The sequence below is a fragment of the Atheta coriaria genome, unplaced genomic scaffold (genome assembly GCF_025399875.1).
Source record: "Atheta coriaria isolate IRGN ID8LTWV9N9 unplaced genomic scaffold, Caltech_Dcor_3.1 hic_scaffold_16_pilon, whole genome shotgun sequence".
Lineage (NCBI taxonomy): Eukaryota > Metazoa > Arthropoda > Insecta > Coleoptera > Staphylinidae > Dalotia > Dalotia coriaria.
This window is the reverse complement of record NW_027045458.1, coordinates 1,234,572-1,260,225: the sequence shown is the minus strand read 5'-3', so window position 1 is coordinate 1,260,225 and position 25,654 is coordinate 1,234,572. Positions and strand designations below refer to the sequence as shown.

Genomic DNA, 25,654 nt, shown 5'->3' with positions numbered 1-25,654 from the left:
GAGTACGTTATCAGCAGTGCCGAATGGTGTTGGAATGTTAAATTCAAAACAACAACATGGCGTCTCTTTGTGTTAGCAGTGCTGCACAATTGGTACTCTACTGCCGCAAAGTTACCGTTTGAAACATGTGAAAAGCAAACAAACAGCTGATAACTTCGCCGTGTATACTTCGAGAAGGTGAAACTGCGATCACCCCATACCACATGTCGTTTGCACAATAAAATTACATCCGAATATTCCAATTAGACGCGTTGCAAGTACATGATTTGATTTATGTGATGACGCAACTTGGTGGTTGCGTCTAACGCCGCATAAAACAGTGTCGCGTGCAAATGTTACAAATTACAGATTTAATAAAAAGGCGCAAATGAAAATAATGCAAGAAACTTACTTGTGAGTGCCTCGAGGAATGTTTTTCACTTGGTTGCAACACTTTTTTACTGATTTAATAAATTATTGATAATTTTATTAGCGGAGGTGTAACTGCAGACAATGCCGCGCACTGAACGATGATGCTGAGCGTGCGTTGCGGAAGAACGTTAACTTGTTTCCCAGCGCCGCTTCCTGCGCTGGACATGCGCACAAAAAGTTCGGTGTTGAGGTGATGTTGTTGATGTTGATAAAACAATAACATGCAAACAACGCACGAATTCTATATTACTTTAAGATCGTATATTGCATGACATGATTGCATTCGAAGATCACTTGGAATGTTAAGAGATAGTGTGAGTTGTTGTTTTATTCTGCGCGACTTCCGACGTCCCGCAACCCCAAGTTGTGCATAAGACGATCGGGTAGTATCAGTGTGATAGAACGCCTGAAAACAGACAAATAAACTAAATTGAATGTTTATTTTGATTTACTTGAAATATTAAACATAAGTACTTGTTACTTTAATTGTAGTATTAGAGAATAATTTAATTTATATAATTTTCTTAGAAATTATTGTCGCAACTATCCTAAAATATTTTTAAAATTTTGAAAAATAAAAGTTTGACACTCAGAACTTTGTGGTGTACTCAACAATTCTTTGCAAAGAACAAAACTAAACATTTGAGTTGTATCCACCTACCACGTTCCGAAAACGTGTTTAAAAGTGCTAAAAAAATAGACATTTTCATTTTCTCTTATTTTAATATCTAAAAACGGCAGAGAGGAACGGATTGAAACTTATTAATCTACTGAAAATTAATTTCTATACGACATGATGTACCTCCTATAAACCAGAATGAATAACAGAATTGTAAAATATAAAATATTATAAGTTGCCAAAATATAACATACATTCTTGGTATTTCAGTCCAGTTGACACATCCATCTTCAGTAATCAAAACATCATCCTCAATACGTACTCTACCAGTACCACGGAACCTCTCCACTCCACTCCACCGTATTGGGCATCTCAGGAATAGCCAATGCTTCATCCAACTAGAAAATATTTATGCAAATGAAATATAAATATACATAAATTAAATTAATTATTCTTACAGGATCCATAAAGACTTCCATTTAGGGCACCATGCGAAGGTAGCGGTAGAAGTGACTCCCATTCAAGGTACCGTACAATTTAGTGCAAGAAGCCCCACGACATAGCGTTCGCTGGCTAAAACAAAAAAAAAACACAAAACTAGAAGACCAAAAAACACAAAAAAAGCATTTTTGTAGGCTTCCCGAGGGCTAAATCTACAATTTATATATGAGAATTATAAAGAATTTAAATATCTATTATTTGCTAAAAGAACGGTTGTCCTACGACATGGCGTACGCCCGCTAAACACTAAAAACCAAAAAATTCGACGACCAAAAAACACAAAAATGGCATTTTCGTAGGTTTTCCGAGGGATAAACCCACAAATTATGTATGAAAATTATAAATAATTTAAATACCTATAATTTGGTGAAAGAACGGTTGTCCTATGACATGGTGTTTGCCCGCTAAACACTAAAAACCACAAAATTAGACAACCAAAAAAGACAAAAAGAGCATTTTTGTAGGTTTCCCGGGGAATAAACCCACATATAATACATGAAAATCAAAAAGACTTTAAGTATCTATAATTTGGTGAAAAAACGGTTGTCCCACGACATGGCGTTCCAGAGCTAAATACTAAAAATCATAAAATTAGCAGACCAAAAAACATAAAAAGGGCATTTATTTAGGTTTCCCGAGGAATAAACCCACAAATTATATATGAGAACTATTAATAATTTAAATATATTATCTATAATTTAGTGAAAGAACAGTTGTCCTTCGACATGGCGTTCGCCCGCTAAACACTAAAAACCAAAAAATTAGCCGACGAAAGACACCAAAATGGCATTTTCGTAGATTTCCCGAGGTTCCAGAGCTAAATACTAAAAATCATAAAATTAGCAGACCAAAAACATAAAAAGGGCATTTATTTAGGTTTCCGAGGAATAAACCCACAAATTATATATGAGAACTATTAATAATTTAAATATATTATCTATAATTTAGTGCAAGAAGCCCCACGACATAGCGTTCGCTGGCTAAAACAAAAAAACACAAAACTAGAAGACCAAAAACACAAAAAGCATTTTTGTAGGCTTCCTGAGGGCTAAATCTACAATTTATATATGAGAATTATAAAGAATTTAAATATTTCTATTATTTGCTAAAAGAACGGTTGTCCTACGACATGGCGTACGCCCGCTAAACACTAAAACCAAAAATTCGACGACCAAAAACACAAAAATGGCATTTTCGTAGGTTTTCCGAGGGATAAACCCACAAATTATGTATGAAAATTATAAATAATTTAAATACCAAAATGGCATTTTCGTAGATTTCCCGAGGGATAAACTCTCAAATTATACATGAAAATTATAAAGAAATTGAATATCTATAATTTGGTGAAAAAACGGTGATCCTACGACATGGTGTTCACCAGCTAAATAGTAAAAACCACAAAACTAGCCGACAGAAAAACACAGAAAGGGCATTTTTGTAGGTTTCCAAAGGGTTAAACCCACAAGTTATACATGAAAATTATAAAGAATTTGAATATTTATAATTTGGTGAAAGAACGGTTGTCCTACGACATGGCGTTCACCCGCTAAACACTCAAAGCCACAAAATTAGCCGACTATTAATATCACTTAAACTAAAAGCGATAGCAACCCACGAATTGCTGATTATGAAAAATTGGAAAATTCTCTATCAGATAAAAGTAACATTTATCAATTTTTGCCCATTTTATTCAATCGCGAATATCTCGTAATGCAGCGTCTTAATCTACAAACTATTCTCTATCAGTAAATATAGTTAAAAGGATAGTTAAAGGAGAGTTAGATAGATAGTTAAGGATAGTTAAGTTAAGGGAAATCTGAGAGATGAAATTTTTATTCTTAAAAAAATTGCTAAGGGGGTGCATGATACTTTTTTAAATCAAGCACCCCGATACTTTTTCGACAATTTTACAAATTTTTATCTCTTAAACTAAAAGTGATAGCTACCAACTAATGGTTGATTATGAAAGATAGGAAAATTCTTTATCAGATAAAAATATAAAATAATTATATTTCTGTTGTTACGGAGTGGTTTATTAGAAGATGCGTTCAACGTACAAGCAAGTAAGTAACTGAATATACAAATACATTCTACGTACAATTGTTAATTTGTATATTTCATACGCACTCTTGATCGTGACTATCCTCGCACTCTTGATTGCGACTATCCCCGCACTCTTTTGTTTCTCTTGACGACAGCCGTCGGAACGGATGCTACGATCGCAGTCGGCGCGCTTCAACAGAGTAGGCAACCAAATTTGTATACGTTGAACGCATGTTCTAATAAACCACTCCATAACAACATGGTTTATTAGAACATGCGTTCAACGTACAAGCAAATAAGTAACTGAATATACAAATACATTCTACGTTCAATTGTTAATTTGTATATTTCATACGCACTCTTGATCGTGACTATCCTCGCACTCTTGATTGCGACTATCCCCGCACTCTTTTGTTTCTCTCGACGATAGCCGTCGGAACGGACGCTACGACGCAGTCGGCGCGCTTCAACAAAGTTTGACCCTGTCTTTCAACATTCTTTATTAAAACTATATACCAAAAAAGTACAAAATAGAACAAGTAAAAAAGCTATATTTTCCTCCAAACACAACATACATTTTAGGCTAAATTGTAATTTAATAACATCAGATATGCCTAACACTTACCACTTAACTAACAACATTTTACAACAATTGGAAGACTTTGCAGCAGTCTATACAGTACTGAAGTACACTTCAATTCTCTTTATACTGATTAACTTTGGTCTCAGTAAATTCAATCATTATGAATTTATATGATGATGATCGGTATCGAAAGGTTTTTGGCTACTCTTCGTATGACTTCATCTACAAACATATATTTTATGCTATTAAACGCACAAATTAATATCCTGTCGTAAAGTATACCTCGTTCATCTTCAATGGAGTCTCCCATTGCTTTTCCAACCTCCTCGCTAAAGGGGGTATAAATAGGTTTGGATTCATGGGTCGTTTTTCGGTGCAGGCGATCTTGTCAATCAACCAAGATATAACGTAACCAACCACGCATGTGGCAATTAATCCGAACACACCGTTGTATAAGTAGGACACTCGATATAACCAGAAATATTCGCTAAAATTGAAAATTAGATGACGATTAATAAAGCAACGCCTAAATTTTAACAGTTACTCACCTATCTGGTCGTGTATTAATAGGAGAACAAACAGTTTTATTATTAAATAAATAATCACAGCCTTCTATTGATACTGGCAGTTTCTTGAGTGGTGGTTTTGGCCCGCCAAAAGCCATCCACAGTGCAGTGACAAACCACTGACGAGACCAGTAATGGCACCGCGTTCATTTGCCGTCGTTGTAAACATTCCCAATGTAAAAAATCCCAAAAGTGGTCCTCCAACTACCCCAAAAATGGTTAGTGATGCTTGCAGCACACCTTCTAAATATTGCGCTAGGAATGCCACTCCTAAACTTGCAAATCCGAAGGTGAGTGCTATTATTTTCGAACTGATATTTGCCAAACGATCGGAGAGTTCAACGCCACGAAAATATCTATACAATGGCTAAAATATTTTAAAAATGCATTTAAGAATATGTACATTTTATGTGTGTTATGTGTAGAGTTACCTTGTAATAATCTTCAATCGTAACGGCAGCTAAACTATTCAATGAAGCAGAAACTGAAGATAATGATGCACTAAAGATGCCAGCAACAAACAATCCAGACAAACCAGGGATGTGGCCCATCATTTCCACCACATAGTAAGGCATCAACTATTGAAATAGAATATAATTATAGTAAAACATGTAGAAGGAAGAAATTTAATAAAAACATACCTGATCTGACATATTAATCTCTCCGGCACAAACAGGATCACATTTGGCATATCTAGAGTAAATGGACAAACCCGCAAACGAAGTGCTTAAACTTAAAGCAGTGAGAATGGGCCAGTTTAACCAGAGGGCACGTTGAGCTGCTTTCAAATCTTTGACGGTAAGATATCGCTGCACCTGGGTTTGATTAACAGCGTACAGGGATAAAAATGTTATGCCACCGCCAAGTATAAGTGTAAACCACGAGTGCCTTTCGGTTGGATCGGGATTAAAACTGAAATAAATCAAAACATGTTAAAAACTGCCACGAAATACAAATATTACATAATGTGTTGCATAACACGCATGACCTTAAACTATAATATTCACTTTCACGCCTAGTAACATAAAGAAACTCTTTGATTCTTTTGTTCAAGATTCAAGTTCACACTTATTACCTAACTTAACGTTGAATGTTTCAATTAGATGGTTTATGAGATATTAGGGCTTAATAATTACTTGAGCATATCCGTTCGTCCGTAACGTGACGCAACCTCCCAAACTCCAGAAAGTCCACCTTGTTCGATGCCTGCACAAATGATAATGCTGAAGACGGCAGCAAACATGAGCAATGATTGAAATACGTCCGTCATGAGAACTGCTTTCATGCCTCCAATGGTTGAATAAAACGTACACACCAACCCTAAAACATAATAAATTAAAATCAACTTTCAAACTTTAAATCAAATCATAAAAATTGACTCTTACCAACTGATAAAATAGCCGCTAACTGACTAATGCCTGTAATAGCCTCTAGAGCTAACGCAGGAGCATATAAAACCACCCCCATATAGAATACCATCTGCATGGTATATGCCAAAGAAGCTGCTAGCCTCGCTGTTTGGCCAAAACGTTTTTCTAAGTACTAAAATAAAACTGCTGATTTTTATAACATTAAAAATGTATTCATAATGGCATACCTCATAAGCGCTAGTAGCTTGTAACCGAAAAAACACCGGCAAGTACAAATATGCCGCAACAGGAGTAAAGATACCATAGGATATGTTGATTACAATGAATTGAAAACCAAACGTGTAGTTCTCACTGGATACTCCAAGAAGGGTGATCGCGGACATGAAGGAAGCCATTAATGAAAATGCCACAGGCATTATAGGCATGCTTTTATCGGCCAATAAATACTCCTACAACCGAAAACAAATTAATCTCAAGTATGTTAGAATATATATTGAATTTAATACAACTTACTCTTAATGTCTTCTGTTTACCTCCAGTAAATCTGTAATAAATCCCAATTCCGGATGATATGAGAAGGACAATGCATAGAACCACATAGTCCCACACACCGAAGAGATTTAGTGACCTCATGATGCTGCCGAAATTTTTCCAGGCGATACTTTGAACTCAGAATTTGAATAAATTCATGTCATCTGCAACAGTTCTACATAAATTTCACTTTCATATTGCAATATTATGAAATATACGTTAGTATATTGCCATCCTGTTAGAAGTTAGCTAACAATATGTGTGTTGTATTTACACTAAGCTGTGAAAAACGTACTGATAAACGAACCTGTGGTTATTATATCTTTTGGTAAATACGAGAATACTGGGTGTTGTCATTTAAACGCACGTGTTTGCCACATACGAGAAAACAAATCAAAGTAAACGTAACCAAGATTGTTATATCAAGTACATTTTAAAGATATAAATAAATATTGCAAGTGTATTGCAAATGTATTTTTAGAAATATTACCGAAAAACATGTAATAAACACTCGCACTTTATGATGAAAAGTTCAATATTATTTCGGTTTATTTTTAGGTAAATTTATGGAAGTTGGCACTTCAGATTTCCAGACAATCCGAAAATTATTTTCGTGTAAAAACAGATAAGATTCACTGTCTAACTAATATAATCCTACTTCTTTTTAAATTAAGGACCTTGAGCCGTTCAGATAGACATTTTCCTTAATCTGGCACCGATTAAATCACGTAATAAATAAATTTACATTGTAATAATGTCGTCATTACTTGCAGAAATAAAGTTTTCCAATCGTAACGTGCATCGACATTTACATAACAATTTATCGCTACACACGCTATGGTTTTTATAGTAAACATCGTAGATATTGAATTACTAATAAAATATCAAATAAAATACATATTGCCAATCTATAAATGTTATGATTCGACAAAATAAACAATTATAATGTGAAAAAAAAAAGATTTCTAACGGTAAATACATAACACATTCCACAATTCGTTAAACACATATGAAAAGAGTTATGGTGAAGCGTTCAAAGCAAAGTTCAATACTTTGACCTCAACAAACACCTTTTAATTTAAATCAATAATAATAATAATAATAATCTGTGGATTTCCTGTGGCGTGATTGTCGTAGTAGGCGAAAATACCTAACAAAAAAAATTATGAATGCCTACTAGACATTTTCCACTTACTGAAATTACGATAACTTAAATTTATCGTGAAACAAACGCATTGTCGTTTGCGTCACATTTTATGATTATTACCGCGACAAGAACATACCAAAAGGATTTACTTTCCCTATTCATAAACGGATTAAATACTAATGTGCAGACAGTGTCTGTAATTGTAATGTTAAATGTAATTATCAAACATTTATTAAACATTACTTGCATGCTAAAATGATAGAGTATCTCATAATTACTCAAATTTTAAAATGAGTAATTTATTCATTCACATTTAATCGTGGAATGTATGTGTGATAGAGTGTAGATACGTGTGAACTTGTTGATTTTAATTTATTGCTAAGTGTTTTAATCAAGTTCAATGCAGTTGAATATCTTACATTCATTCTTGGGTCATGGCATTTTATCGATTTAACTTTATTAAATTCTTTCGCACATACTTTCGGCACGTGTCACCCGTGTTTCAAGGTTTATGGTTATAAACCAAAATGAAAATAATAGGAAAATCATTACAGAGACGCGCAATAAGCGCAAAATATAATAAACATGTGAGCGGTTGAGGTTATTCTATGTCAATATACGCTAGTGAAGAACAGGTGTCTAAAATATAAAAACACAAGTTTTATACTATTAATTAATTGATAACTTTAAAATAAAACAATCTACAAAATTAATTCTTTCGGGGTCATATTCTGTATTTAATTTCACTCCAAATTAAGTAAAAACTAACTCAAAACAAACATTTAAATGAGACTTTTAAAGAAAACCGGTACTTTTCCATTAACTTTACGAAACTTTGTTTATAAAGAAACGGCAGAGGAACGGATTGGAAACTTATTAATCTACTTTTCGAAAAGAAGAGTGAATTCTCGATACATAGTATTAAAATAGTGCATATGATGTACCTCAGCAGAAGCAAACGCGCTGCGAGCAGTTCATGATAAGACTACCTGCTGCCCGAACGCGCAAAGCCGGCGCAAGAAGGATGGCCGAGCGACTGCCCGCTTTACTTTATACAAATTACAACAGACCCGATACATGCGAACTAAACTAAACTAAACTAAAAAAGCAGAGCGAGACGTGAAAGGATGGTAACGACAACACACGGCAATCTTGTGTCGTGTCGAATGCACAAGTTTGCTGATAAATATCTAAATAAACAAAACAAGTCTATTTTAATGATTTTCATTTCATGCTAAGGCCATCTATAATTGATACACGTACTAGACTATAAATAATGAAATTATTTTACTTACCGGTAAGGGAAGACGGTATATTGATCGACGGCAAGTTAGCGAATGCTGTAATAAATGAGAAACAAAACATTAGCTACAGCATTTCGCGCTATATTGAAATGAATCTACGTTCCGTCGGAACACAAACTTTGAATTAAAATTCTTGTTATTCGCGTAATAATCATAGGAATGACAATATTTACTTGGTAGCACATTGATTCATGCTCCTCTGTTGATGACAAATATGTTTTTCACAAGTCAATTGATTATTAGCGCTTATAGCGTTGGTATTTTCACCGGCCGTGGCCCGATGGCAACGGATTCACGAACACGTTAATCAATTAAACACGCAAAAATTACAATTACGTAGATTACACTATATCACCGGCGATCAGGAAATATAACACGATTTACCGAACTTACATCAAAGAATAACACAAGCCGAAAGTGTGGAATGTGCGCTAGTCGTGCGCACACCGACCGATTGTTTAGTCGGCCGACTCGTTCAGTTCGCTCCGAGTTTTGGCGCTAGTTATGGTCATCCGATAAAATGCGAAAAACTTTTCGGGTAATCTAGTACTTTTGAATGCATCGTGTAAAATTTTCCATTTAATAATCTATCTCTGTGGATGGGATGCACCCAATACTCTCGGACTCTCTTCTTGATTTTTCTCCTCCGCTGTCAGAGCAATTATAATATTTCTGGACAATATTGTTCTACGGTAGCTTATAAACTGAAAATAGTCGACCGACTGTTGTCTAGTCTGCGCACTCACCACAAACCCAACTGTTTAGTTGGCGTAGTGTGCGCACTAACAGCCCAACCCGATCAAACTATCGGCCGATAAAAAGTTTGTGGTCTGCGGGGGCTCTAAAGCTATAATAACTAAAGCAGGTGAATATGTCAAAAGCGGTATTGTATTTGCAAAACTTTTCAATTTGGAGACCCAATTGTATTTATTTTTAGGGGTACGACAGCCAGCCCCTACTTGAAAGCCCCTACTCGTAGAGAAATATTACAAAATATGAGCCAGAATTTAAGTAGACAATAAAAGTTTTGGCAACGTTACCTAAATATATCTTCATATTTATTCGAAGACAACTTTAGTAAGTCAAAAGTTTTAAATTACATATAAGATTAGCATTCATTATTAACTTCTTAATGTGGTTTGTGATTTATTAAATAATTAATTGCGGTGAATAATTTTTAACAAAATATTCGGTTTGCCAAAAGGAAACTAGTTTTGATTTGATATTTAAAGACTCTAACACGTAATTTGGGTGCGGTCACAGGTTTGCAATAAAATTATTGCTAGAATAAAGTTTAACTTATACTGTTAGTTCATAATAATATAATAAATAAGTATAGATGTCGTTGTGTCCTTCTGTAATGGCGCTTTCCACATACAGACATCTTTGCCCCTGGACTCTACTGTTTCTTGAAATCGTACGCAACTTTCATTAGTTGATTAATGAAAGTTATCAAAGCAATAATAAAGCATTGCAAGATTTATTGAAGGCAAAAAATGCACCTAATCCAATGCCCAATGCCCAGGATCTTCAAAACATTACGTAAAAAACATAAACCTTCCAAAGCCTTCTAAAATAAGAACCACGAGTTCTTCCATGGCTTGCTACTATTTCAATATTTCCGATTGATACGTATAAAGCATTTTCTTGCGAATAAAAAGCACATTAATTTGCAAACCAAAATACTAAATTTACTCTTAAATAGTGTAATCGTTTTGCAATTAATAGATACTTTAAGTACCTACTTCCTTGAAAACTTGACATGATCCCTATTAGTCGTCCATATTATTTCTCCAAAAAATTCAGTTGAAAACAATGTTACGTTATTCAACATCAATTTGAGTTTTCTAGGGTTTTAGCATCTTCTTTCCTCCAGCTCTCTTCCATAGAGGATGGACTTTTTTATTTCTACCTCCGCAGAAATCTACAGATAAAAATTTGATAGTTATTAGTAAATGTAAACTCACATCACGAACAATTATTTCTGTAAACCCGGTTTTGTAGATTATGATCTCACCCACTTGGTACCTCTAGATAATCAGTTTGATTTTAAAATGCAACAATAATTCAACCCACATTCACACGGTCACATGTTCACACAAACATAACCTCAACCAAAAAAACTGATTCAGTTGAAACAAACGATAAACGTTTGACAAATAAATTATATAATGTGACAATACATACGATAGCTTGATTTGTAGAAATAGGTCCTAACAAAAAAAAATGATTTAAATGGTGGACGTGGCCCTTCGTCTGTCACCTTTATCCAAAATTGTGGCACACGATGTTCCGAAGGAGTTTTTTACAACAGAACCGTATTAATTTTATACCACAATGCTTAGAATCGGTTTTGTTTTCTTTATTTCATACATTTTGTCGTAAAATACGTGTTTGTCTTCTTCAAGAGAATTTCTACAAAAGTTCTTCCTATACCAGAAGTCACCCATGCCATGAGTATGCTGTTAGAGTAGTCGGAGCTGACAGTATTATCTTGCAAAATGTAATCTTTGCAGAAACACTTCACGCATCGGTCATAACGATTCATTTGTACCAATGCCAAATCGTCGCAATAGAGTTTCCAACACTAACGCCGTTCCTGTCCACTCACGTGAATCCAATATCATAACCACAATTTGATAACATATTTGATCCAAAACCTGTGAAATTAAAGTTTAAAGTAAAATATAATCCATATAAAGTGTGCGCTTACCTGTATCTCTTGCTGAGTTGATCCAATAAATCGCTGAGCGAACGGTATTTTCTTCATCAACGGAAGACAACACAAACAAAAAATTGGAAGAATACATTTCTTATTAATGCAGACACTCAAAATAGTGATTTTTAGCTTTTAGTATCTATACACCCTAAAGAAAAGAAAACTGAAGAGACCCCCCTCTTCAAATTTTAGCGACATCTATTTGCTTTTTATTGGATTTCCAAAATTACTTCTAAATTCATATAAAATACGTCAGCACCTTCAGTTCAGTACTTAAAATTGATTTAAAGTATGATATATGCAGCGTCATGGCAAGCTATGACCGAAAAGATGAGCCTGAATTAGCTGGCCCTGCCTTAAACAAAAATCGAACGTTACTTCCGATTATCACTTTCTGATAGCATCATTATCAAATCCAACCTGTAATCCCTAAACTTACCTTTGTAATTAAAATGATTCCATCCGAAAGATATTTCCATGTATCCAACAAGGGTATACAAATTAAATCCTACTTAAATCCGAATTTTAAACTTCTACTTTAAAATGTTTTTTGTACTTATTCTAGGAAAAACCCAGAACATGACATTAAAGACAACCCGCTACCAAGGATATTAAACTCGAACTGATTGGGAAGAGAGACTTCTACAAGAATTCTATATTCGACGTGAAACCAAAACCATCAATATTATGGGAAGGAGATGTGGTGAAAACTCCTCAAATTAAGTTCCAAGAACCTCCGACATTACACACAATTCAAGCATCAATACCATTGGAACCACTCGTTCAGTTACCACCCGAATCCCCACCAATTCCAAATGAAAACATTACGGAACAAACAATTGATGAAATGTTTGCAGACACCTTTGAACAGTTTCGAAAAAATTTGAAGCATAAAGAAAGAGGTGTGAGCTCACTCAAACATTTCCTCGACTTTCTCCCGCGAAACATTCAAAATATGAACAATGCATTAAACAATAAATGTGTGGAATATGAGAGGGTCAATAAAGAAGTTAATATGCTAAGAAATGCCAAAGCGGTGCACGATACAGCGTACAACAATTTCAAGACGTTTGTTCAAAGAGGACCCAGGGCTATGTCTGGATTTGTGCTGGAAGAAACCACGGCGATTTTGGTGCAGTTTGAATCTGTAAATCGACAATTGGATATAAAACTGACGAAACTTGCGGCGATCGATAAGAAAATTCGAGATTTACAAAATCAAGTGTTTGCGGCAATGAATGATTATCGAAAAAGCGAGATAATTTGTGAAAATTATCACCGACGACATCGAACGTTCCAAACGAATATTCATTCATTTTTAGATTCATTCAAAACGACTTAAGTCTAATGTTTTTGTTTAAATTTTTTTTTAAATTGGATTCGTTATGTTTTATTAAGTCATTTTAATAAAAGTTATTCATTAGAATTTTGTTATAAACTGGATGTCAAACAGAAAAAACAAAAGAAACACAAATTGTTGATGAAACTTTTCAAGGATATTAAACTCGAACCTGATTGGGAAGAGAGACTTCTACAAGAATTCCCAGACCTCGACGTGAAACCAAAACCATCAATATTATGGAGGAGATGTGGTGAAAACTCCTCAAATAAAGTTCCAGAACCCCCACGTTGCACACAATCAAGCATCAATACCATTGGAACCACTCGTTCGAGTTACCACCCGAATCGCCACCAATTAGATGATAACATTACGGAACAAACAATTGATGAAATGTTTGCGGACACCTTTGAACAGTTTCGAAAAATTTGAAGCATAAAGAACGAGGTGTGAGCTCACTCAAACATTTCCTCGACTTTCTCCCGCGAAACATTCAAAATATGAACAATGCATTAAACAATAAATGTGTGGAATATGAGAGAGTCAATAAAGAAGTTAATATGCTAAGAAATGCCAAAGCGGTGCACGATACAGCGTACAATAATTTCAAGACGTTTGTTCAAAGAGGACCCAGGGCTATGTCTGGATTTGTGCTGGAAGAAACCACGGCGATTTTGGTGCAGTTTGAATCTGTAAATCGACAATTGGATATAAAACTGACGAAACTTGCGGCGATCGATAAGAAAATTCGAGATTTACAAAATCAAGTGTTTGCGGCAATGAATGATTATCGAAAAAGCGAGATAATTTGTGAAAATTATCACCGACGACATCGAACGTTCCAAACGAATATTCATTCATTTTTAGATTCATTCAAAACGACTTAAGTCTAATGTTTTTGTTTAAATTTTTTTTTAAATTGGATTCGTTATGTTTTGTCTGTTTTATTAAGTCATTTTAATAAAAGTTATTCATTAGAATTTTGTTATAAACTGGATGTCAAACAGAAAAAACAAAAGAAACACAAATTGTTGATGAAACTTTTCGTCTGTCACTATGTTAACTATCATGTCAAATAATTTGTTTTTGTATTTGTTTGTTTGACATTTGGCTTTTATTTCAATTTAGAAATTGAAATGAAATGACACTTTTGGTACCAGCGTGTTATTTTATGTATTTATTTTCATCTTATCATTCTGAACACTCTGCGTGTGGTGTAAATGTAAATGAACGTTGAATATGTTTTTCTTTCAAAATTTCGTGCGCGGATCTTTTCCTACGAAGCAGTCGCGATTGATGCAGCATCAGTGGATGCAACCGCAGCAAATGCAGAAAGAAATGGATGCGAGCCCACTGCTTAAGTATATTTACCTGAGCGGTGCTGGCGTGTCTCAGATGGAGAGGTTTATTGAAACTTGCCGGAAAAATTTCTTGATTTACATCGTTACGATCGAGACGGATATGGATGAATCGTCAGGGAATACTTTTTATCTGCAACATGAAGCGGACAAGATGGCGGATAATGTATCGGTGAATACCGAATCAAAACATAACACGGATACAGAATCTGAGGCGTCTTCATACAGACCGAGATCTATCGATAGAAGAGTAGCGAAAATTAAACAGACAGTAGAATTATTATTAAAATATTAAAATATAAATTTTATATTGATTTGTGTTTACAGGAACCTGTAAAAAGTCCATCGAGAATCTTAAAACTGTTTAAGAAAATAATTCCTTCTAAATCAACCAAATCCAAAGAAAATTCTCAGCCAAACGAAATAAATTTAAAAGATTTTGGTTTTAATGATGATAATTCCACAAATATGCATTACACTCTTCCAATATCATTCATGCAAGTAATTTTTAAATATTTTAAACACATAAATTTGAATTTTTAAAGTAATTTTAGTGAGCATTCAATTGGTGAATGTACTAGTACAGAAACAATGCGTGAAATCAACGCGTTAAGTACCCAAATAGAAGAAAGCGAATATTACGTACGAGATGTACTCATAAAGTACATCCAAGATAAATCTGTTTTAAAAGAAGTACTCAACGCTGTCACCTTCCATAAACGACTCCTGGAAGACATAGAAAAACGCAGTAATGATTTAACCAACGAACACTGGATACAACAAGTTGAAAACTACAAAAACAAACAGAAAACGCTTGAATCCTCAATGAATTCAATAATTCATCAAAATCGTGAATTACTTGAAGAGAATGAACTTTTAACACGTAAAAATGAGAAATTAAGTGCGGCTATGTTGTGTTTACAAGAATCCGGTGGAAATACTCTGAATAAAACCCAAACATCCTCAAAGTGTATTCTTGAAGATCTCAGTAAAAACAATGATAGACTAAGGCAAAAAGTTAACGGAATTATGAGTCAAGTTGGAAGTATGGAAGAAACAGTGAAGAAGTTTCATAAAAAGTGTCAATTTCTGCAACAACAGTTGAATAATTCCAATAATCAACTGCATAATACAAAAGGTAATTATTTAATTTTTTACTATCAATTTTTAAGTATTTTATAAATGAGAATAAAATTTTTATAGCGTTTTTTGAGAAAAGTAAAATTGAGTACGAAATGCACGTCGCCAAATTGTCTAATGAATTGCACAGCGTCAGCAGTATAGTCAAAGATTCCACAGATCAAAGTAACATTATAATGCAGGATTTGGAAATGCTTAAAATGCAACTGCAACCCATCGCGACGTCCATCAACTGGGATAAATTTCGTGTAAGTTATTTTTTCTTTTTTTTACCTCCCTTCTTTCCTTTCTTCTTTTTCCCATACGGACCTATTTTTAGCCGTTTCATAGTACGTCGCCACCAGTCTTGAATCTTTTTCGCAGCTGCTGTTTGTTTCGCATGAATTTCCGCAGCTATTCTTCGTTCTTCTCGCACTTTATTCCAATGGTCAATGAATTCTTTCTGACTTTCATATGTGGCTTTAAGTTGCATGTATTTTTCCATTTGTGCATCACGATCCATGCGCAGTTTGAGTAATTCTGCTTCACGGGTTTCCATTTCGGTTTCATATCGGTACATCCAATAAGTTGTTTCGTTAGATAAATCCTAAAATAATATTAATAAGGTTATGTGGGTTAGGTTATGTTAGTGAGGTTATATTTATGTTACCTCAGCGTTTTCATCAAAATACCGCACTAATTCACCATGAATTCGATTTTCTAGCTCAATGTTTGTTTTATTAGTTGAAATGATGTCACGATAGTTATTTTCGTCCTGTTCTTGAATGACTTGTGCTTGATGCAGACGTGCAGCCTCCCAATTTTCTAAATATTTATATTCCAGTTTTCCATATGCTATGGCATCCTCATGAGCGACTTCTAAAAGTCGTAGTTGTTCTAATTTATCATTGTAAGTTGATTCTAACTCTTTGCGTTGACTATGCAGCTGTCTCTTGAGTTCTTCTTCTTGATTACGAGTTTCTTCTTCGTCAACCTCAAGCTTTTCTTCGTCCTCAAAAGTTTTTTTCATGATACGTGTTGCTTCAACTAAAGGTGCATAAGATCCATTCAATCCCATCTGTTCCAAAGTTTTGTAAATCACTGAGTAAATCATGTTTAAATCTGCGTAACGTTTTTTCGACTCTGAGAACTGATTCTCTTCGAATTCCAATACTTGACCATAACGATCATCAAGTGTTTTATATTCAGGATATTTTATAGTCATTGGACTATGTTCACCTTGTGAGGTACATCGTAAAATCGCTAATTTTTCTAGTAAATCTTCAAGGACCAAAGTAACCATGAGTTTTTCAAAATCATTGTCTTCACTCTCGTCGGTACTCAAAGCGCTTACATTGGTGAATGAAAAAGTTGATGATGATTCAGGCGTGGCTGCTGATTCTTCTTCAATTTCTTCTTCTTCTGCGTCTAGGCATTCATAGGTGATGACTTCTTCGGTAATAATATTATCATTTTTGTCTTTCCAGCAAATTGTGGCACGGTCTGTTATTTTAGGCATGTTTGTGTATATTATTTAATAAAATATATGTAAATGCAATTTGAATGACATTCAAATTGAAATATATCAATGACAAAAAATGTAGACGTTGATATTTTTTTTTTATAAATGTGATATCTTGATTTTATTTATTTTTATTTTTATTTACAGAAATGTGTGAGGCCTTTGCCTGAAATGATAAACATTCATCGAACTTGCATTAATGAATTGAGTAGTGCATTGATTTATAAACAGAAGGAATTGAATTTGGCATCATCTGAAAAGTATTAAATTAATTTTTATTATTTTTTGATCAAAATACTCTTTATTTTTATTTGTTTCATTTTAGTGAAACTTTAAAACTTTCAAGTTCCAATCACGAACCTCTTAAAGATAGAATACAACAACTCTGTACACAACTAGAAGAATCTCTTAAGGAAGAAAAGTCTTTAAAAGAAGAAATAGACACATTAAAAGAAGCAATATTAACAAAGGAACAAAATATTGAATCTTTACAGTCAGTAATCGCTGATAAAGACAAGGAAATCGATTCTAAAGTAAGTTTACTCCATGAAAGTGCTGATAAAATCAATGAATTAAACGATCAGGTAACTTTTACAACAAAAAATATTACTTTAAATAACATTTTTGAATTTTAAGTTAACAAATGCTAAGACAGAATACAATCAGCTACTGTTCAACACCGAGAAATATCGACATGAAAACAATGCTCTTCACATGCAGGTCAAAGGCATGGCGCAGGTGTTAACTGCGACTGGAGCTGGTGATATTGCGAAAGAATTAGCGAATTCACAGGAGAAATTAACAGCAATTCAAACGCAATTTTTTGCTGTAATATTTAAATGATTATTTTAACAATATTCGGTCACTAATAAAAGTTTTGTTTCAGTTGGCAGCAGAAAATAATATCATGCTTAAACAAATCGAAACGAACAAAAGTGAACGTCAAACGCTTGTTGCGTATCAAAAGAATTGTTACGAACAGTTGCAAGTGTTACACAAGAATATTGAAGACCTAGAGAAGACAAATGAGATACTTAAAGAACATTTAGAAAATGAAAAACAGACTGTCAATGCTCTACAAACAGAACGCGTGCGACATTTGGAAGAAAGAACAATTTTGACTGCAATTTATGAAAGACTTAAGTCGGAAATCAGTAAAGTTGATCAATTGGAAGGTGCCGTCACTACAATGAATAAGAAAGCCAGTAAATTAGCTGTAAGAATATTAATTTTACAATAATAATTATAAGTAACATTTAATAATGAATTTTTTTTAGTTGATAGCTGAATATAATAAACAACTCGGTGAAAAACTCCAAAATGAAGTAGCTGAAAAAGATGTGGCTATAAATGAACTACAAAACAATGTAAAACAATTGAATTCGTTCCAAATGGAGAGCACCAAAGAAAAAGTGGCGCTCTGCGAAGAGTTGAACAAAGTGTTCAGCGTCAAAGAGGTACTTAACACTAAATTGACTGCTGAGTTAGAGAAAAACGTGATTTTGGACGAATCAAAGAGAGAAATTCAAAACAACGCTAACTTGCAGGTTGCAATTATTTTTTAAATCAATTAAACCTTATTAATGCTATTAATGCTAAATAAGTTTTAGTTGAAGGAAATTCAAGCTGCGTACAATCGAGAGCATGAAGCACTTAAGACTCTTGTTCAAGATGTAAAAAAATTAGTGGCTGAACGAGATTCTTTACTTCAAACAAACAAAGACTCGGAATCCAAAGTAACTTCTTATTAAATTGTAATTGATTTATTGTTAATATTTTTTTATGTATTTTAGTGTATTAATCTAATGATGGAACATGATAAACTTGTGGAATATATTAAAACGCTTCAAACAGATTTCAAAGAAAAAGAAGAGAAATTTTACGAGTTGGAAAAACACATAGAAAAACAATCCGATGTTCTTGAAACTTTACAGAAAAGCAGTTTAAGTGAGGTTAGTTATTTAAGAAATAAATGTGAGTTGACTACCAATCAAGTGGATAATTTGAAAACTGAAAATGAAGCTTTGAAAGGCTCTTTGGAATATTTACAAACTGATATTGGTAAAATTCGTAATGATTTAGATCAATCAAGACAAAATGAACAGGTAAATATTTACAAATTTAAAATTTATAAAATATAATTTAATTTTTATAATCTTAGGAGTATAAAAATGCTTTGGAAAATCTTCAAAATACTTATAATGAATTATATCAAGAATATCGAAACAAATCAAACGCGTTACAACAAATCATTGAAGAAAATGAAGCGTTGAAGAAAAATGTGTATTCTTTGGGTGAAAAGTTCAAATGTTTAAGTGAAGGTTTGTTAAAATAAATTTTTAAAAATATTTATACAAGTTAAACTCAAAATATTTGACAGAAAATGAAAGAATTTCTCAAGATTCTCTCCGTTTGGAAACAATGCTCGCAGAAAAATATCAAACCACAAAAGTTGCTGGTTTGCCAACTCCAAAACACGTGGAAAATGTTCTGGACGACATAAATGCTCGCGATGAAGAGATTTTAATCCTTCAAGATCGTCTGCGTGAGCATGAAGAGCGCGGAGAGGAATTAAATGATTTATTTGCAACTATTTCAGAAAATCGGAAGTAACTTAAACTCATATTTTGTATGATATTATAAATAATATTATGATTATTATATTTTAGCAATTTTGAGAAGAAAAATGAACTGTTGCAACAAGAACTTGATAGCACCGTGCAAGACTTGCAGAATTATCGTGAACGTTGTGAGAAACTCGAGAAAATCATTGAAGAGTTAGAGAAAAATATGGTTTCTGTAGATGTTTTGGAAGATCAGCATGAGAGGTTTAATTCGACGCTTGAAGCACGCAAACAGTTAATTTATAAAGTATTCAATTACATAAATATTTAATAACACTGTTTATTTAATTTTTAGGGACTATAAAATTGCATTCCAAAAACTTGAAGAAAAAATAAACGAATTACAAGTGCAAAAAGAGCAAGATGATAAAAAATATGAAGAAACTGTTAAAAATTGCGAGCAATACAAAGAAGCCCATGAAAAACTCCAAAAGGCTCATAAAGTATTAGCACTCAAGCTATTCACAGCTGTCAGAGTATTGATTTGTGAGAAAGTCGCAATGGAAACTTCACAAACAAAATTAAATACTTTGGAAAAAGATAAAGAACAATTATTAAAACATAACGTAAAATATTTCATAAATTCTTTGTATAATTACAAAATTATACTTTTTATTTTTATAGGAACAAAGTGAAGCAGAACTGCAACAACTTCGAATGCAACTCAATGAATTTCAACAGGAACTAGATGAAGCAAAATGTGAAAACTCTTCATTATTTGAAGACATCACATCAACTCGTGCACTTATATCAGACTTACAACTAAAATTATCAGAAGCATCAATCGGGAATAATCAGAAAATAAAAGAACAAGAAAAGTGCATAGTTACAATGAAAAATCAACTCGACGAAAGCCGAAAATCTTTGGATAACTTACAAATAATAATCGCTGACCTAGAAGCCACCACAGCATCTTTAGAGTTTGAGAAATCATCAGCAGAAATACGCCTGCACGAACTTGAAACACAAACACAAAGTGAAATAATCCGCAGTAACGAAATGAAAAGAGCCATGCAGAGTACTCTATCATTGATAATTGAAATGAAAGAACGCGGGAATATTTCCCCACATGTTCATAACCAGCTGCTTCAGTCATTTAGTGTGGCGCACGTCTGAAGTTGGGGTAATCAAGACAAGATGGCGCCTGATGTTCCAATACAACGTTAAATTCAAGTAAAGTTTATACGTGCGTGATAGTATAATAAATAACCTCTAACTAATTTCGTTTCGTTTTGCCGTGCTTTTTGTTTACAATTTCTAAACGTAATGTCATTTTCTGATTCTCCCGATAATAATTACTCTTCCATTTTAAATGAAATTGAACAAGAGGAGGAAAAATACAAAGAATTGAAAAAAGAACTAGAAACATGTAAAAACCACCTGCGCGCTAATGAAATACTCAACAATCCCGAGTTTACCCGCGAAAAGTTATTCCAAGTGCGCGTAAAAGTTTTCCGAACATTTACGGACCTGCTGGCGGTCTTACCGGAAAAGGTCACCACCGAAGAGCTATCATCCCCAACCCTCAACGCCCTCTCTGATGATTGCAACATCTTCCTTATCGAGCTTTTCGTCTCTCGTCCCTTCCATAACAAGCTCCTCGCAAAAGAATGGCTCGTAGACTTTTCCATCGCCGCTGGCGGTCGTAAAATCGCCAAATCCGTGACCCTACGAAACCGCGCCGCCAACCCTATCACCGCTGTACTAGCAGTCCCTCAACGCAGGACTAACGATGAAATCGTAGAAGTATTCCTCACGTCTCCGACGAATTGGCGCCGTATTCAGTTGGCGAAGATTCCAAGCGATGTTTCATTCAAGTTTACCAATTGCAAATCGAAGGCCGGTGTTTCTGTAGACCAGGCGATTGAAAAAATCAATCGGATTTATGCGGAGCATGAGGATAAGCAGCAGCCATCAACGACGAACGAGTTGCTCAGCTACAAGTTGCGTTGTGAGCTCGATAGAGAGTCCTTCATCGCGGCGACGGCGCGCAACTCATACGCCAGCTTGGATCCGGCGCAAATTATTTCTAACGAGGGTAATCGCCCCGCCAAAATCGAAATTAATGATCAACGGGTGCAGTTGGAATTGGACGTCGGCAAGAAGTGCTTGCGGATCGAGGCGCCCGGGGAGGAATTGTGCCAATTGAAACGATATTTTACGATGGCGTCCCTTAACGACGGCCGGAAGTGGCAAAAGCAAGATTTCCAGCACATACAATCAGTTAATATTCTCAAGGTACATATATTCAGTTTTTTTCTTTTAAAAAATCTAACTTAAATGTTTTATGTCTCATTTAAAGTTAAAATGCTGTTAATATTTGCTTTTTTGTATCTTAAAGCACTTTAGCGCCCTCTATGTTTGAAATATTCAACTAAAACTATGTTTGAGTCTGTATCAATTTCAATCGCGTATTTAACACTCTTTTTATCACAATTTTTGATGTTTTAATACTTATTCTGCTATTCGGATCCAAGATGAATCCAATAAATCATAGATCATTAAAATCTGTCCAGCGGTTCTTGAGTTATAAACGTTGTAACTAACCCAACTTTATTTTATACCTTTAGATGTCTGTAGATAAAATTGCAACACTGTACTTTGTGCTGTCAAATGTCATAACCTACTTGACGTACTTTTAGGTTATGCTCAGTTAATTTTAGTTAAATTAGTTAAATTAATACCGTTTACATGATCTTTAATATCTCCTCGAATGCTCAAATTTAATCCACATGAAAAGATCAAATTTAATACGCAACTAAATTTTATCCCCTCTGGAGCTCACATGACAAGTCACGTCGCGCATGTCTTCGTTGTCGCCTGCCATAATAATTACCGTCTGATACGAGCGCCTTTATTGCTCGTTTAATCCTCCCTTTATGGCCTTAACTTTATGATGCATCTTCGGATATTCCTTGTGCATTCCTCGCGGAATCCGACGCCAATAAATATCAGAAAGACATTGCAGATATCTTCATTTGCGGCTGCGAATTTCTCCAAATGCGATTTCATCCAGTGTTTTTTCTTTGTTTCCAGGACGCTAGGACGAAGCTAATGGACGCCATGAAGTGCAATCGCATAGATATACACGATCTGCTCAACATTTATGATGTTTACAGCCGATTTGTCGATAACTGTCCATTATAAATCTCAACACAAATAGATTTTCAACTTGTGTGTGCATTTTCATGATGTATGCGTTGTATTTATATCCGTCTCATGCCACTTCCTGCTCGTCTTCTTCCTTCGCCAGCTCGTATTCTTTAGTGGCCAGGCAAACAGTGAATTTAATGCGGGCGGTTTTGCAGTTATGGTCGCGATTACGACGCAAGGTTTGCGCAGCGCTCGTGCCCCGCCGCCATCCATTAGGAATGTAAACAAATTAAACGCGTTGTAATACTTGTAATAGGAGTAAACTCGAACATTCGCGCCACACATATCAATCGCAAGTGGCGCATCCTAGTTCCACACAACTCGTCGACACCGATGTGCACTGGTTCGAACTATTTTACGGCCCGAAATTCACTCTAGTAAGCACAAAGTGTGTTTCTCAGTTAATTGTGAATTTCTGACCGATGGACGCAAAGTAGGTCGGGTTTTTCACGTGATTAATTTCTATTATTAAATACGGGTCTGGTTTTGGCGAGCGAAGTGCACGATGCAACGATTTCAAGCATCTAATCGTTTATCACGCATGTTATAAATATTTATGAGTATCATATGCGAATTCATGTGCGATATGAAATTTAAATTCTGCTCGACCGACGGCGCGTATTGTCGCTTTGTAGACATTTAGCGCGATGCAGGAAGCTTGGAATATTCTTTATTGCTTCAATAATATGCACATATTCACCATATTCGCTGCGTATTTAAAATTCGATATGACGTTGTGGTGGCAATCACATTTTAAGAGCGTATATAGGCAACCAACGTTAAACTGAAGCTAATAAAGTCACAAAAATTAAAAGAATTTAATAATTATTGTGCTTTTGATAATAAAAAATGATTGCAATTGTGTCCTGTCTATTTATGCTTTAATAAAAAATGGTGACTAATATATTATAACCACTAACCTTATTTTTTTACTAGACGCTTGGGATCGGGGTGAAAACTATGTAGAATATCGACTAGCAACATTATAAGAAAGTCGATAAAGTCTGAAAATTTATAAATATTTAATAATTCTTACACTGCAGTTGTTTTCAAGCATAATATTTTCGTAACAAGTAAAAATAACATTGTTACAATTGTATTCAGCTTATACTTACTCTATTAAAAGTTGTGACTATAACTATAACCTAATTTTTCGGTGTAAACTGACAATTTAATATTTGACAGAACTTTATAGTAAAAATTTAAGGTCAAAAGGTTTTCATCTCTTTGAGTTGAGTATATATATATAGGCAACCAACAATACAGCAAACCTAAAAATCACAAAAATTTAGTTATCTTAGAGAATTCTTGCATTTTAAAGCGTAATATTATTTGAAAATGTAAAAGTAAAGTGTTTACCCTTGTATTCTGCTTGTTTATACTCTAATAAAGGTTGTAACTACTTTATTATAACCACACAACCATATTCTTCAACTAGGCGCTTGGGATTCAAGTGAAAACTCTGAGTTTAATAATATTTGATATAACTTTGTGGGGACAATTGAATGTTAATATTAGCATTGTTTCATCTGTCATTGTTGAGTATAGCGGCAACCAACAATACAACAAATCTAGAAAAACACAAAAATTAACTTGCATATTGTTTAACAAGTAAAAATAAAATATTTACATTTGTTTCCTGCCTTTATACTCGAATAAAACTTCTAACTATATTACTATAACCACATAACCTAATTTTTCAACTAGTCGCTCGGGACCCGAGTGAAAATGAGCTCCCATGTTTCTATATTCCATGTCAATTTGATATAAAACATAAAAACCAATCTTCAATAAAGAGCGCGCTCGTCCACTGCACTCACACACATTCATTCTACGAATGCCGGATAACGAACATGTTACAATATGCAACACGGTGTCGGTGGCGAAGCGGACGAATCCACGCACACATGCATTCCGCTTGGTTAAGCATGCATGGTGGTTGAACTACGGGAATAGTTTCTGTGTTGAGCAGTAGTTTCAGTATAGTTTAGCGAACGTAACGGCGCGGCTGGCGGCGAAGTGAACGAGAGCGCGCGCTGTCTGGCAGCCGCACACACTTGATACGCGCACTCAGAGCCGGATAGCGGCGGGCGAGCAGCCGAGGAAATCATCAAACACGCGCGCGCCGGAACGGCCCGAAAGTCGCGCGCGCTCCACACGAAAATACACCGCGCATCGCGGCAACTTTTTATTATTGTCGCGAAGTGATAAAGATATACATTCGCTAATTTTTCACGCGAAAAGCTCTCGATTGAGTGAATGTGGTCCGGCAGCGAATTATTTGTATATTCAGTGCCTTCCTGCTAGAGTTACCAATTAGTCATGGATATTTGGCATCGGCTTTTATTGTTCCTGGCGTGCATCATCGCTCTGGGTAAGTTATAAAAACCTAATTTTATTCCGGACTCAAACTCCGCTTTTTTTAAATTTGAAAAAAATTCGCCGTTGTCGTAAAAATGTAACGTAAACATAGCTTGAAAAATTTTACAGCGTCGTTGAGTTAAAAAGCAAAAGAGTATTGTATTTATAGAAGATTATATTACGACGCAGGAAAGTTTTAAACATTTCTCGCCCGCAGCAACCGCGTTTGACTTTTATCATGCATTTAAATTTAAATAAAACCACGAGCCAGCGCGCCACGCGTATGACACAATACGCGAATGGTGGCCAAGGCGGACGAAATCTTTCGATGTTTGCAAAACGGATAAATCTATAAATAAATTATAAGCGTGAGACGATTTGTCG

The 25,654-nt window shown here is 34.6% G+C and overlaps 3 protein-coding genes, 2 long non-coding RNA genes and 1 pseudogene across 7 annotated transcripts; 2 read left to right on the top strand and 4 right to left on the bottom strand.

Annotated features, from left to right (window-relative positions):
* Nucleotides 1-776: 776 nt before the first annotated feature.
* On the bottom strand, nt 777-25,258 carry LOC135802245 (uncharacterized). 3 transcript variants are annotated; one of them, XR_010550529.1, is made up of 6 exons: nt 24,540-25,258; nt 24,269-24,480; nt 24,025-24,180; nt 23,830-23,913; nt 9,067-9,111; nt 777-817 (listed from the first exon to the last, which is right to left on the bottom strand). It is a non-coding gene; the product is annotated as an uncharacterized lncRNA (long non-coding RNA). The 3 variants fall into 3 exon arrangements; XR_010550528.1 differs by lacking the exons at nt 777-817; nt 9,067-9,111 and adding an exon at nt 23,563-23,699; XR_010550527.1 differs by lacking the exons at nt 777-817; nt 9,067-9,111 and having other exon boundaries at nt 23,563-23,913.
* On the bottom strand, nt 4,106-7,060 carry LOC135802266 (putative sodium-dependent multivitamin transporter; annotated as a pseudogene).
* On the bottom strand, nt 11,423-11,944 carry LOC135802344 (uncharacterized). The gene is made up of 2 exons (XR_010550537.1): nt 11,789-11,944; nt 11,423-11,735 (listed from the first exon to the last, which is right to left on the bottom strand). It is a non-coding gene; the product is annotated as an uncharacterized lncRNA (long non-coding RNA).
* On the top strand, nt 14,233-20,872 carry LOC135802313 (putative leucine-rich repeat-containing protein DDB_G0290503). Its single transcript, XM_065315879.1, has 16 exons — nt 14,233-14,762; nt 14,819-14,988; nt 15,046-15,629; nt 15,695-15,879; nt 17,280-17,392; nt 17,458-17,716; nt 17,769-17,960; nt 18,019-18,348; nt 18,410-18,679; nt 18,743-18,868; nt 18,926-19,237; nt 19,294-19,453; nt 19,513-19,741; nt 19,802-19,990; nt 20,052-20,322; nt 20,381-20,872. Exons 1-16 carry the CDS (start codon nt 14,373-14,375, stop codon nt 20,870-20,872), a joined length of 4,272 nt encoding a protein of 1,423 aa, XP_065171951.1. The 5' UTR covers nt 14,233-14,372.
* On the bottom strand, nt 15,622-17,189 carry LOC135802243 (dynein regulatory complex protein 9-like). Its single transcript, XM_065315795.1, has 2 exons — nt 16,281-17,189; nt 15,622-16,217 (listed from the first exon to the last, which is right to left on the bottom strand). The coding sequence occupies exons 1-2, from the start codon at nt 17,127-17,129 to the stop codon at nt 15,885-15,887; spliced, it is 1,182 nt and encodes a 393-aa protein (XP_065171867.1). The 5' UTR covers nt 17,130-17,189; the 3' UTR covers nt 15,622-15,884.
* On the top strand, nt 20,444-22,939 carry LOC135802244 (uncharacterized). The gene is made up of 2 exons (XM_065315796.1): nt 20,444-21,994; nt 22,793-22,939. Exons 1-2 carry the CDS (start codon nt 21,023-21,025, stop codon nt 22,901-22,903), a joined length of 1,083 nt encoding a protein of 360 aa, XP_065171868.1. The 5' UTR covers nt 20,444-21,022; the 3' UTR covers nt 22,904-22,939.
* Nucleotides 25,259-25,654: the final 396 nt, after the last annotated feature.

Bases quoted from the DNA above. Each gene is read 5' to 3' on its own strand.
- LOC135802313 (XM_065315879.1), top strand. From the start codon at position 14,373: ATGTTTTTCTTTCAAAATTTCGTGCGCGGATCTTTTCCTACGAAGCAG. The intron at 15,630-15,694 runs GTAATTATTTAA...AAATTTTTATAG, and splicing joins TCAACTGCATAATACAAAAG to CGTTTTTTGAGAAAAGTAAA. The intron at 17,393-17,457 runs GTATTAAATTAA...GTTTCATTTTAG, and splicing joins AATTTGGCATCATCTGAAAA to TGAAACTTTAAAACTTTCAA.
- LOC135802244 (XM_065315796.1), top strand. From the start codon at position 21,023: ATGTCATTTTCTGATTCTCCCGATAATAATTACTCTTCCATTTTAAAT. The intron at 21,995-22,792 runs GTACATATATTC...CTTTGTTTCCAG, and splicing joins AATCAGTTAATATTCTCAAG to GACGCTAGGACGAAGCTAAT.
- LOC135802243 (XM_065315795.1), bottom strand. From the start codon at position 17,129: ATGCCTAAAATAACAGACCGTGCCACAATTTGCTGGAAAGACAAAAAT. The intron at 16,218-16,280 runs GTAACATAAATA...ATATTATTTTAG, and splicing joins ATTTTGATGAAAACGCTGAG to GATTTATCTAACGAAACAAC.